The sequence below is a fragment of the Manacus vitellinus genome, unplaced genomic scaffold (assembly GCF_001715985.3).
Source record: "Manacus vitellinus isolate BGI_N305 unplaced genomic scaffold, ASM171598v3 scaffold_12_pilon, whole genome shotgun sequence".
Taxonomy (NCBI): domain Eukaryota; kingdom Metazoa; phylum Chordata; class Aves; order Passeriformes; family Pipridae; genus Manacus; species Manacus vitellinus.
This window is the reverse complement of record NW_021938949.1, coordinates 16,878,364-16,892,291: the sequence shown is the minus strand read 5'-3', so window position 1 is coordinate 16,892,291 and position 13,928 is coordinate 16,878,364. Positions and strand designations below refer to the sequence as shown.

Here is a 13,928-nt window from a genome sequence, read left to right as displayed (position 1 = left end):
GATGCACAGAAGTTCCACTTGAATATGAGGAAGAACTTCTGTACCGTGTGGGTGACCAAGCACTGGAACAGATTGTCCAGAGAGGGTGTGGAGTCTCCTCACTGGAGATATTCAAGAGCTGTCTGGACACAATCTGGTGCCATGTGCTCTGGAATGACCCTGCTTGAGCAGGGAGGTTGACCCATTGTGGTCTCTTCCAACCTTACCCATTCTCTGATTCTGTGAGTTTGGCAGCATAAAACCTCAAGAGAAGTACCCACGCAATTAGAAAGCTCTGTCTGACATTCAGAAGACACTGTAACTCAAATCACTTACTACAAAGCCAATTCTTCTTGCACCTGGCAAGAAACATTGCAGAAACTCCCACCGAGCATCATTTATTTTAGTTCACTCCGAGCATTTTGTGTTGCAGCCTCAAAACAGCTGAAGAAGAAGTGAGAATGGTCACGACCGTGGTCTGTTCACACAGTCCCCTGAACCCCAGCTGTGGCAAGGCCTCTCCCAGACCAACACAACAGCAGCACCACTGCTGAAGACACAAACATGCCCCTGTCCCAGCAGGATGGAGGTACTCACACGCTGCTGTCTGTCAGCGACATGGTGTCGGCGTCGCTGGACATGCTCTGCTGCTCGCTGTCGTTGGCACTGGTCGCCGGGGCCAAAGCGTAGCCCGTGTTGACATAGTAAGGGTTAACAGGCTCTCTCCACGACCCATGTCTGCAAAAAAACCAGAGTCACATCAGAAAGGCACAACCAGCGCCGGCGACGGGCTACAGAACAGGCTGTGCTCACACTAAGTTACACTGATAGAACGACGAAAAATTCGACTCATAATGGAAGAAAAAGGGAATTCATAGTGTAATGAAGATGATACTGGTAGAGATAAAGAAGGGAGGCAACAAGACTGCATGAAAGAACTCCAGTTTCCATCGCGATTTACAGTGTACATGGGCTAGCTGCTTAGCATTGTCATTACATGAGTATCTAAAAGCAATACCTGGGTAATAAGACAGCATTTTTCTCAGTCAGAATAGGCTTCGACTCTTCAGACAGGGAGGGATGTGTAGCACAGCTCACCCATTCCATGCTTACTTTAACATCCCTCTTTACTCCAACACGTTTGCCGAGGGAGGGAGGTGACGCAAGGAAAAGCTGTTGCTCACAACACAGCACCTAAAGCTGACCTCCAGTCTCACATTCAGGTACACCACATACTTGCAAATTCCATCAGGAAGGACCATGTAATCACACTGACTTTTCCAATGGACAATCTGATCGTGGATCTACAGAGGTTAGTTTGTACACAACCTTGTTATTCAAGCACACATTCAGGCCAGACTCCTCTTCAGCAAAATGTCAGGAAGAGAGGCTGCCTTGCTCAGTTCCTGGCTCAGGAGGAGACCTGCATTGATGGTGAAGCAGCCTGTGAACCAAGCAGGCAAGAACTCCTTCACACTGACTGCCACTGGCACAGAAAAGCTACTGCTGCCAACTCTGCCAGCTCTGCTACCCTGCAGGACTGACAGGCCATGCAGGCAACTTGTTCTCACTGCAAGTCATTTTGCAATTTGCCAGAAGGAGGAACAAGCTGAAATGTTCACACCAACCAAACATCATTTAATCCCCTGTTCTCCCTGCCTGCCCCTCTGCATGAAGAGCAGCATTTGTAAGGTATCTTAAGAGCTGATGAATTCCTGGGTTTTCCAAGCTCTGAAAATCAGAGTCCTGTTTTAATTCAGATCACAAAGCTCATCAGCATGATCTTTTATTTAGTAACTCAGTAACTGGCACCTGGTTGATGTGGTTTGCAATGGGCCCTGAGTAAACATCTCCATGGAGGGCACATCATGCAACATGTGCTTCCCCACTCTGCCGTGAACAGCGGTTCTGGCTGAACTGCAGTGGTCAAAGTCCTACAGACAACAGAAAACAGCCCCTGCCCTTATGAGTTTACATTTAGATAAGGCAAGGAAAGCCATGAGAAAGGCACAGATGGAAGGCCCAGAGGTGAGGAAGACACCATCAAAGGGAAAAGCTGGCAGTCTGTGCCTCTTTGTACGGAGTATAAACGCAGGACAGCCACTACATGAACTGGGACTGGTGGAGAACCCATTTAAGGTGGAGGTTTTTGGAAAGCTGGATGTATAATATGGCACACAGTGTAGCAAGAGGGAAGCAATACCAAAGTATTTCAAAACCTGAACTGGACAGGGCTACAGCCTTCAGCCAACACACTGCTCACTCAGCTCCTATTCGCCTGCCCTTCGGCTCCTTGACACACAACCTATTCTCCTTGTAATTCAAGGAGTCATGGATGCTCACTGGCCACTAAGAAGAATCATATTGTTTCAGGTCCATTATGGGATCAGTTAGAAACAAATTACTCTCCTATCCTCACAAAGAGAAAACTAGTATTTTGTTTGCCACAAATCAAACAAAACTCCAAGCTGTCTCTCCTTGGATGATGAAGCTCAGCACAGCTGCCTGGTAAAAAGAGCATTCATGGTTGTTTGAGGAAAAGAGAGCCTTGTGAGGTTTGTCCATGCTCGGGTGCAACACAGAGTCAGTTGGGGATGAAGGTTTACAGCTGCCTTGGGATGGTGAGTCACCACAGAACTTCCAGCACACAAACTTTCTGCCTGTCACTGCCAATGTGCACTGGAGCAAACTTATTACTATATTCCATCAGATTTCAGAACGGCTTTCTAGGGCAAATACTGGAAATAATTTGAACAAGTTCAACCTAAAAAGCAAGGTATAATAAGTGAAAACCCAACCAGGCCCCTTCACCATTTCTCCCCCTGCAGAATGGTCAGTTCTGAGCATTAAAGGAGCGCTGTGCAGTGCAACCCTCCTGTCAAATCTGACATGACAGCTGCATGATGGAGGCTGAGACAGCCTCTTAAATTGAGGCAGGAATGATGGATAGCTCAGGCCTTCCCTGCGGGCAAAGAGAAGGATGCTTTTTGGACAACCCAATTAAAATACAGCACCAACTTCTTCTAGTGGACCTTCCGTCAGGACTCTCTGGAAGAGGCATGGATTATTGCAGCAGTATATTAAGAAAGAACTACAGTATAGAGAATAAAATGCACAGCTCAATCCATTTCTGCTTTGTATCTGCTGATACAGAGAGAGAACAGCAGAAAGCATCTGAAGAGGTTGCTGGGTGTGGAAGTGGGCTGGCTGAAGGAACTGAGAGCAAGCAGATGGGTGCTGGGTGGTCCCTGGCCCTTCCAGAAGAATCAGGATGGATTTGCTCTCCTGCAGCAATCCAGGGCTGTGGGCTTCCCACTGACGATGTAGGTTTGGTCATAACTGTTTTATTTAGCTAAAATTACACACTTAAGTGTGTATACAACAGGGATTACTTCCATTTTAGCTCTGCCTCTAATACATCAATGCAAATGTAAACTTTTGGTAAGCATAAGGAGATGGAAAGGGTATAGGATTTCAAAGCAATCATAACAGGTTACATTACTTTTGAGGAATCCATCTGTATTCAATCCTTCTCCTAATGTTCCCTCTCCCTGACAACTCTCTTCAGCTGGCTCGTATCACTATTTGAATGTTTTGTGCCGTGCCTCTGAAGAACGCTTTCAACATCTATTAGGAGGAAAACATTAAAGGAACATGGAGTCTAACAGAAAAAAAAAAACTGGTCACTTCTGATCTGGGAGGGGAGGCTGCTTTAAAAGGGATTCAGGCACACTCAGAGCGATTTGAAATGTCAGCTAAAAGCCTCACATACCGAGCTCTATGCACTGATAAGGGCGATAAAAGGAAAGGTGAATATTTAAAGTTACACTTCACAAAAATTCCTGCAGACTTCTGGAATTTTATTTTATTTTTTAAGACAGAAAGAGTAATGAACGTTTTTGAAATGAACACAGAACATTTCACACCTCACAGAAATAAAGCTGCACGTCTCTTCTGCAGCTCTCAGTTGCTCAACCCTCAAAATAATCACATAGGGAACAATTATAACAGAGATCACAGCGACCCGAGTAAGTCAGCCTGACCAGCTGCCTTTTCTTTGCATAAAGCCCTCCACTGATCACTGTACATTCTGGTAATGCTGACAAGGGCCAAAACTGCTGCAGAAAACCAACAGGTATCTCTTAGGGCTTCCTTCTGCCTGTTCTGGGTTTATTTTGCATGTTGTCTTGGCTGCACCCCATTCCCAAATCTCCCACTCCTTCAACCAAGACCAGCATGCAGCACTTTGGACATCAGCACTGTCAGATTTTGGAGCTTCAACATGAGTGAGAAGAGAGGTGAGGTGCTCTTCAGTCCTCTTGCCCTACCTGGAGTTCCCACTGCATTGTGAATCCCTAAGGGCATCCTTTTTTCTTCCAGCCTGAGATCCACAGTCTCCCTCACACAACTTCCCCTGATGGCTATTTCAATTTTAAATCAAAGATGCAAAGTCCCCCACTTTTGCCACACATGCTACTATTTGCTCTATGCAAAAAAACCCCACAGGGCTGGCATGCTCTGGGGAAGAATTGCATCACCCTCAGCATCCACAGTGGGAGGAAGATCTCACTGATCCTGCCTGCAAAGCCAAATCCACACGGCACTCCCTTCGGTTCTCACCAGTTACATACCTCCTTCACTCATGCTCTTCATCAGGCATGGGAAAGAAACCCACTAAGGCAAGAAGGAAACTTCCCTGAAGATGCAAAGGCCTCTAGGCAACTAATATCTGTAGAATTTAAATTTCCACTGGAGGGAATAAGTTGCACAACACTCTGTTGGCAGGTCTGAGAGACAAGCCTGCTCGCAGTTCCAGTGTGGCTGGAACGGCTCCCAGTTTAACATGGAAGCTGATCAATCCATCAGTTTTCATTGCTACTGTCTCCTCCAGCTCCAGCACTGAATTTTTATGACACTGACATTTTCTGGAAGAAAACTTTTACTCCAAAGAATTGAAGCTGTGATAGAATCCAGGCAGGCTGGAAGTCCTCCTCTTGTGAGGGTCCCCCACCTGCATGATCCTGAGATAAGGGCATCTCCAAACTCCCCAGTGGCATGGGGGGCACCTCCAAACTCCTGCACTACCAAGGAAGCACCTGTTTTAGACACCAGGTCAAGACTCAAGAGATAGAAGACTCATAAGCTGACAACCACAAAACCAAAAATGTTCTCCCTAAGCAGCTCTTCCAGAAGACTTCCTCCCATGACATTGCCTGAACCTTTGGTCACCAGTGTTTCAGTGAGCAGCTTGTTTCTAACATGGGAGAAATCCCATTTTCTACACACCTGGAGCCATGAGGCAGCTGATAATCACCCCAACTTCATGAGTTGCCTCAGAAAGCTCCAAGCTCTCCAAGCTGCAGGAGTTGGAGGGCTGTTGGTAAGTCCCAGGGAAGGACACCCCAAAATGGGCTCTGCAGAAACTCCAGATCTCAGCACAGCGGATGGCAGGTGGAGCAGCTGCAGTGCCCTCCCTCCTGCACTGCAGGACACAATTCCTTCCCTCCTCTTTTGATGGGTGGTGTTTGGGCTGAGGGATGGTACCCAGAGACCACAGATCAGGGCTGCAACTCAAAGGGATGCAGTTACTCAGTCTCTGTGCTCCCCCCCTGCTTTTTCACACCAACTTCTGACAACATAGTTCAAACTTTTACAGTTCTGTGTTTCTGAAGATGGCTATTTCCAAGAAATCAGCACTAAGCACTATCTTATTTGGTGTCTCCAGTTATTTTGCCTTCGTGATTGGAAGGACACAGTCTAATGCTGAGACATCCTTCCAGCTCATTATTTTGACACGTCCCACTTATTCAGTGTGAAAAAAAATAATTTTTTCCATTTAAAAGTCACATACTTTCATCCAAGAAATAAAAAATCCTTCCAGAATGACAGGTCACTGAGGCTCCAGCTGGCCAGACACGATCAGCGCTCTCTTCCTGCCCAAACTTACATCTACCAACAAGCAGGTGACTGTCACATCCTTCACGCAATTCCACATTTCATGATCACAACCAGTCAATCAAATTAAAAGCTGCACATGTTAAGCTTATGATGCATGAGCCAAAGCAAACCCCTTCAGCATATCTAAACAGCACGAGCTGACAAGAGTGTCCAAGAGGCAGGGTCACCTTTAAACGAGGGATTACAACAGCATCCACCACAGAGTCTGACTTACAAGATTACATTAATCCACCACCTGAACAGAAAAGTCTCTGTTTCCAGTCCATGGTGCCAACAACCATCACAAAAGTTGCACCATACTGAGCATAAAACTTGTTAGAAATGTCCAAAAGCATGCACAGCGTTCCCCAATCCATCATCATGGGAACGTTTTGGAGCTAAGAACAGAAAGCCTAAGAAGATGCAAAGCTGAAAATCTTTACTCCTGACTGGATTTAACCTGCACTAAAGATGCAAAATCTGCTCAAGAGGATAAAATTAGGGATTTAGCTGATAATTTGATTGCAGATCGTTGGGGTTGCTCCACTTAAAACTCTTCCCAATTACTCCGGGTACTCGGACGCTGCTGTGCATCTCAACTTTATCACTGCCAATGTCAGGCTAATCACATGTGTTCTAGGCAAGGGCAGCTCCTTCAAAGATCACATCAATTCTGGACAACTTAATCTGTTCTTTGAGGTCTCCAGATGGCTCTTGCCAAGAAAGTTCACTTCCAGCCCTGCAGCCAGCGAGCGCAGCGGCCCCGGCGCTCTGCAGAGCATTACAAAGGAACCAGATCAAAGTTGTGTCTTACAAAAAAATGAAATCTGAAGTTTGAAAAGCAACAGCAGCCTGTCACTTGTAGGCTTAAAGACGACTTCTGCATGCTCCAGCTATCAGGGAATTTATGATTACAGTCTGGCTTTTAAAAGCTGATGAAAAAAACGACGCTCTTTAGCACTCCTTGCCTTTGCAAATCTGTATCTTCTTCCCTGCATATTCATCCTCCCACGCCAGAGGAAGAAGGGAAATAAATAAAAATGTAACTAAAAGTACAGATAAGGGCTCTTCTTCTCTTTTCTTCTAAGGCATTCAATTCCATTTTAGGACTATGCAGAGATTATTTTATGGGGAGCTTCAGCAATTATTGTGAAGTATTAAAGTACAGTTACAAAAGCCAAATCCAAGATTTACCAGTCTGAGTTTCCAGTTTCTCACTCCTTTGCATTTACCAAGGACATGTGACTTCTCAGGAAGGACTAAGGTACAGAGGACGCTTTAATTGCAACCAGTAATTTAGATCACAGGATACAGCAAGGTGGGGGAGAAAATCTAGGAAGGAAGTTGAAATACAGGAAATAAAATGTTTGCCTTAGGAGGCAAATAAAGACTAGATAGGCTAAATATTGTGGCTGTATTGCCCTATCACCACCCTACCCTTCTCAAGAAAGGCTTTCAGACAACAGGATGAAACCACTGTGTTCCAAGGAAACTGCAGAACAAGTCCCTCAAGATTTGATCTCACTGTGCATCTCCAAACCAGCCCTCCTGGCTCCTCCTTCCCAAGGAAGGCGAGGCCCTGCTCACTCCCAGCTCCAGTGTAACACTGGATTTTGTCCACTAGTTACAGGTTTAAAATCAAAACTGCAAAACTCTGATTGTGACCAACAATAAAGTCAAGTTCTTCCTAAAAACAATGCACGTCTTCCCTAGAATAAGACCACAACCCTCATTTATTTAATAGCTCAAAGCACAAGAAATTAATTAAAATAAAAAAGAAAATGTGGGCAACACAATGTCTGCACATCAATTAACAGGACACTTGGATCATTTTCCCGAAGTCAAATGAATGTTGCACAACATTTTGTTGCATATCTAAGAATAACAGGTATCAGCCTACGTTAATTTCAATTCATTAGACTGAATTTATACCATAACATAGTAGTTTTTGTTTGTTTTTTTAAATGATGACATGATTCATATTAATCCTTATCCATCATGAAAAGTTGACATTAAATAGGGACATTTTCTATAAAATACACAGGATATTTGGCTTCATTCACTGTGACTGAACAAGAACCTCACTGCTCTGGCGCTGCCAGGCTCCATCAGCCATCCAAAAGCTGCTGTAGTGACTTAAGAAGCTCCAAGACCAGGGCAAACCCAGCAGCCTGTGTGCATTTTGGATATCCAGGGTACCCTGCTCCCATCCACAAGCCACATCTGCCTCCATGTCCTGGCCTCTGTCAGACAATAGCCCATAGGAGACCTATTTTTAATATTCTATTGGAAGGGACAGAATCAAGCTTGTGCAGGGATGTGCTGAACATCCACACATGTTAACCCTGGAAATGAGTGGGATCCATGTCCTCATCCCTGACTCTCTGACCCTCCAAATGTGCTCTCCCTGGGGCACTGGGATTGCCAGCGTGGACACAGGTACAGAGGGCTGATAATGCAGTCTCCTTCCCCTGCTTAAACTGAGAGCTGGGGAAAATTCAGCAAGAGGTTGATTGGCAAGAGCTTTCCACTCTGCTAATTGGCTTCTCAGACTGAAATGACATCTATGTTTAATAGAAGTGATTTTATATATATATATACGTGTGTATATGTGTGTGGTTAAGTGGATGAACACACGGAGTAGCCGTTTCAGACAGCATGTAGCAGTGCCAGCTCCCAGCCCTCTGCTTTCCTTGGTGACTGACCCAAGTAAATTTGGGTTGATGGAGAGGGGAAACACTGTGCAAAATGTGGGTCTCTGCACAGGTTTCTCTGCCCCATGGTCTGCCTTCCCTGGGAAGGCAGGTAGGACAGCTGGGAGCGTAAAGGAGGCCCAGAGGAAATGGTTCTTCCCAGAAGGAGTCATATCCAACTTCCATGTCACAGATGGAGTAACACCAGCCACCCTCCCGACAGTTCAGAGCCTTCCATGTCACGCCGAGCGAGGGACCATCGGTCCCTGCCCGCAGCCCAGGGGGATGACACACGCAGCCAAAAGCGTGTCCCGGCGTTCCAGCCGCGGGCCGGCCGTGCCGACACCCACACAACACGGCTCCCAGCCCGCAGCAACCCCCTCGCCCGCACCGAGAGGGCCTTCGTGGAACAAATTACTTCCAAATGCCTGGCTCGGAGGCACAGGGAGAGAGGGAAGCCCAGGTTTGTACCTGGGTCTGCTCACAACCTAAAGAAGGCAGCAGCTCCACTCAAAAGCACCACTGCCTGCAAACTATAAAATTAATCCCAGGATTTCAACAGCTTTTCTTCATTATTTTTTGTCTCAACCAAACCACAAATTTACTTAATGACTAAACCAGGCGAGCGAGTACTTTGTTTTCCAGACGGCAGGAACGTTTCTAACGGGATCCAGGTTTTCAGAACACACGTTTACCTGACGTCAGGCGAGGGAGAGGCTCTGCTGCCGAGATGCGTTTGATGTTTTTTTTAACTCCCCCAAACCTGCCAGCGCCGTGGTCGGGGCATCTCCGAGCCCTGAGCCCGAGGAGAGGCGCTGAGCGGGGTGAGGAGGAATACAATAAGAACACTGTGTTCCAGGAATGACTGAATAAAGGCAAGAGCATGCTTTTGGCCAGCAGGATTCAGCGCTGTAACTCCCGTCTGCCGCTTTTCTTCTCTGTCTGAAGCAACGTTGTTTGTCCACGCTTCTCTGAAATGGAAAGTATTTCCTCTCGCCTGCTCGTTCCAAGGAAAGATCTGAGGAGGCCTGGTATAACCAGGCAGAACTGGGGATTCTCCAGTGACTCGCCTCTTCTTTGCCAAAATTTCTGCTCTACAAGAAAGGGCTTACAAGAAAGAAATTACGAGCAGATTTCTCTGCAAGCTCAGTAACTTAAGACCAGGGTCTGCACAATGAGTAAGTTTTTGGACGGAAACAAAGCATCCAGCTTTGGCCAATGACTCCAGATCATTCCCTTCCTTCCTAAATACCTACAGAGCCTCTGGAGTGTTCAAAAACGTGGGACAGGGTGGGGGCATCTACAGGTACATGAGTCACACTGGGGAACGAGAGCCACTGGAATCCAAGGGCTAAATAAGACTATAGGGGATCAGCCCTTCCTTATGTCACCAAAGGGCACCAACCCAGCACCTCAACCCACTCCTGCATTGCTTTCAGGGATAAATTTCCTAACAGTTAAATCACAACAGTGGTGTTGCTGATGCCTGAAAGGGGAAGATATGCAACTCAGGGGGGCTGTGTTTTACAAAAACTACTTGCAGCTTTGACATGAAACCACTTGCCTGCACCACTGGGCCGTGTAACATAAGCTGAGCTGCATGACCACAGACTTGCTAGTCTTGCTTAAATCCCCTTCGAAACAATGGTATGAAACTCGATACTCGTTACCAATTTATTGCCAACAAACTTGGTATTTTAATGAAATTACAAATTTGGGTGGCAGAAGAAACCAGTTGATGTAATATTTTGAACACCTATGAGGCACCTGACTTAGTGCCTCAAAATGACTCAGGTTTGCTCAGGAAGACCTTTGATGAAGCCCAACTAATGATGAGGTGGGCAGAATTAGCAGTAATCCTGCACAAAATAGAAGACTTTACTTCACTGATTAAGGTCTGGCTCACAAGGCACATGAAGAGAAGAGGTCTGCCTCCAAGCAGAGACCCTCACAGGTGTCTTAATTCCTACAGAAATGATCCAAGAAATTTCCCCCATTGAACAAGAGCCTTTGAGGTGAATGAACTCCGACCTCAGCTGGTAACAAAACCAGAAACATGGAGGGCTGGCAAGACCTGGCAGAGATAAAGCTGATAGTCAGGATTTAATAGTGCTCCCAGAGGGGAGATTCAGCTGATTAGAAACATCCTAATCTTCTGTCTCAGTGTATATTAAAGGTCAAGAAGTGGGATCAGATATTGGCAGCACATGAAAAAACAACCCAGTTGAGCAAAAGACCTTCACAAAGACGTTTCATACCTTCGCATTAAAAATTCCTGCAAAGCCTTATTTAACTTTACTTCTATCTAGGGAACACACTCAAGTTTGAAGTCAAGAGACCATTAGATCGGGACAGAAAAGAAGTGCCTCTGCAGAAGACTTCTGTCTCCAATCAGTACTTTATAATGAGCAGGAGTTCATAAGCATCAGCTGACTGCAACCATGGCAGATAAGTAGGTCTCAGAAGTACAGCACCATGAAACAGAGCTTCTCTAGCAGTCCTCTGGAGTCTCACAGGCTCCCCAAATGGGGTCATTAAAGGATACTTGTTGGATCATGTTAACAAACGGCAGGCTGTATCAACAACATCATACTGGCAAGCTGCAAAAAGCTTTTAAACTTGCTCTATTATTTATTGCTCAGCTCTGAAGAGATGTCAGCATCACAGCAGAAGTACAAATCCTAATTCAGTCTCCTGGTCTCTACTGGGAGCTCATAATCCGACATTCCCTTCTCAGCTCAAGCCGACCTGGCCAATACAATGTAGGGGTTGGGGTAAGAGGAGGGTGGACTGAGTCATGTTGTCCTGACAAGGTCCATTAGAGGTTGACAGCAATGACAAATCCTCAGAAGAACTGTAATAATAACCACCAGAAGGAATGTAAAATGCAGAAAATGTGTCTAAGGGAGGCAGACACCCGATCTTTCCTTTTCTAGAGATACTTATTTTCTTCCTCTTTTAGGAGTTTAGCAGACTAAAAGGAAGTAACTTGCTGCTGTCCTCAGAAAATAGGCATACAGAGGGAAGTCAGCCTTGTGAAGCTGCTACAGACAGCCCTCCTTTTAAATAAAGATTAAAGTAACTTTTCCTTAGATGGTGAGAATGAAGTATTCTTTCACAATCCTAGTTTTGGGACGCTTACCAAACCTTGCATCTCCAGCCAGACCTGGAAGTCAAACCATCAATCGCTGCATTGAGGTCACATAAAGTCACATTTAAAAAGGATGAATGAAATCAGCGGATTCAGTTTCCCATTTCTTGTGGCTGTTCCTTTACAAATGGATCTAAATTTGGTGGCTGCCTGGCAAACAAAGAGCAAAGAATTCAGCAGTGAGAAAGATGGAGACCAGCATCTGAAGGTAGGTGGGTCAGCAATCCCTATTTACTGCAAACACCTTGACTGTGACTAGAAGGACCATGCTGGGCATCTTCTGCTCCTGAGGATGACACATCTCCAGAGGCACTCACTAAACAGTCCAAAGGGCAAGAACCAGTTCACCTCATTGAAACAGGCAGAGAAAAATGGAGAGAAAAACAGCTAAAGAAGGCAAGGAAGGGGGAAAAAAAAAAGAGTAGCTCACAGACAAATTGCACAGGAACTCACAAGGTTGTTCCTGGGACATGGCAATACCAGAAGGTCCAGCTCCCAGAAGTCCAGACCAGAAGGATGAAACACTTTTTACTGTGGCATGAGAACATTAGGGCAGTGTTTGGGAGGCTTATATATGTCATTACCATTACCAGGTTTGACCATCACTCAGGCAAATCCTGTGCTTGATTTTTCTTGGGGCACTTCACAGTAATTGAAACTTGACTTCAAGAACTTAGCTGTTATTTTTGCCTCATAGACTTCTTCTGTTTTGGTTCTCATCCATTAGGACAGGCAGATATATGGGCTTTCACCCTTATTACGCAAATTCCCCAGTATCTTTTCATCTGGTATGCATTACTGAGGGCACGTATATGAAGCACCATGTCCATTTAAAGTGCTATAAAGGAGCTGTTTGAACTCTTGTTCAATCCCTATGTATTTTTATACAATTAAACCCAGTTGACAGCTCCACACATAGGAAAAAAAAGTGAACATGCAAGCAATGTGCTTTTTGTTCTAAATAAATTATCCACTGTTCAGATAAAAGATTGGTATTTAGTTTTTTTCCCCTCAGTTTCTTAAAGACAGAAGGCTAGGTGACCAAACTCTGGGTGTTTCTGTTGATATCTCTTTACTCCAGAAATTCTGAGCACAAGGTACTTGCTGACACCCAAGTAAATTCAACAGGGGAGGGAGGCCCCAAAGACACTGTGATAATTAGTGAAATTGGGGAGGTGAGGAGAGACTCTTAAGTGCTCTGAACAATAGATCTCAGCGGCAAACCTACACAGAGAGATGATCTTACAAGCACCTCAAATGCTCCAGCTCCAGCTCACAGCTTCCCTGACACTGAAAACAGAACAGGCCCATTGCAAAAGCCATATTTTGGGAGCCTCAGTAGTGGAGAACTGGTTTTATTCTGCATTTTGGATGGCAGTGGGTGAGCCTGAAATCACCTCCAGCTGACACAATGTGCTGCTGCTACCATTTTCTTCTTCTATAGCACAGCAGAGTACTAGAGCTAGTCTGACCCACTGCCACACCCTGTAATCATCCCAACTGGAAATGAAATCCCATGGATGAAGGAAAGGCTGTTTTCTGTGTATGGCCTGGAGCACAAGAGCTGTGAAACACCAGAGCCCATCTGTGTGACACAAGCACACCATCTGTTATAGGACCACACCACGCAGACAGGATTGCACTGACCAAGTAGGTACTACAGAAATGCCTCAGTGCTTTAGATGTTTCCTCCTTGAGACAGCACAGAAAAGCAATCTACAGCTTTGAAAAAAAATTATCTTCTAGTCACCTCTCTAGTGCTCACGTATCACACTATCTGTTACTGACCCTGCACTCCTCTGCAGAACTTCACCTGTTCAGGGCACAGGATAAATGGATTGATATCCTTATTTCACCCCCCCTCCTTTATAGTTTTCCATCACCCAAATCTCATGTTGAATGCAGCATTATTCCCTTTGTTGGAAATTTCTCTATGACAACTTTCCCAAGTGAATCTTGTATTTATTTGTGTTGCTACTCTGGAGGAAGGAAAACCCATTATCCTCTTATGCACAAAAAGCCAACTGCAATGCTGAAACTGTCAGAACTCTCAAAACGTGGGTGCTTGATTTTAAATGCTCTGGGCCTAATACTCAGCATTTTTTAAAGACTTCTGCCTTGATGCATGCTCAGCACATCAGCAAGTCTGATCTGGGTCTTAAGTAGCA

The 13,928-nt window shown here is 45.3% G+C and overlaps 1 protein-coding gene across 1 annotated transcript in view; it reads right to left on the bottom strand.

Moving 5' to 3' along the window:
* The window catches only part of AXIN1 (axin 1), a 69,292-nt gene that overhangs the window by 29,384 nt on the left and 25,980 nt on the right, over window positions 1–13,928 (bottom strand). Inside the window, exon 2 of the mRNA XM_029957893.1 lies at window positions 577–717. Within this exon, the coding sequence (XP_029813753.1) occupies window positions 577–717 (141 nt within the window). The remainder of the gene's footprint in view (window positions 1–576; window positions 718–13,928) is intronic.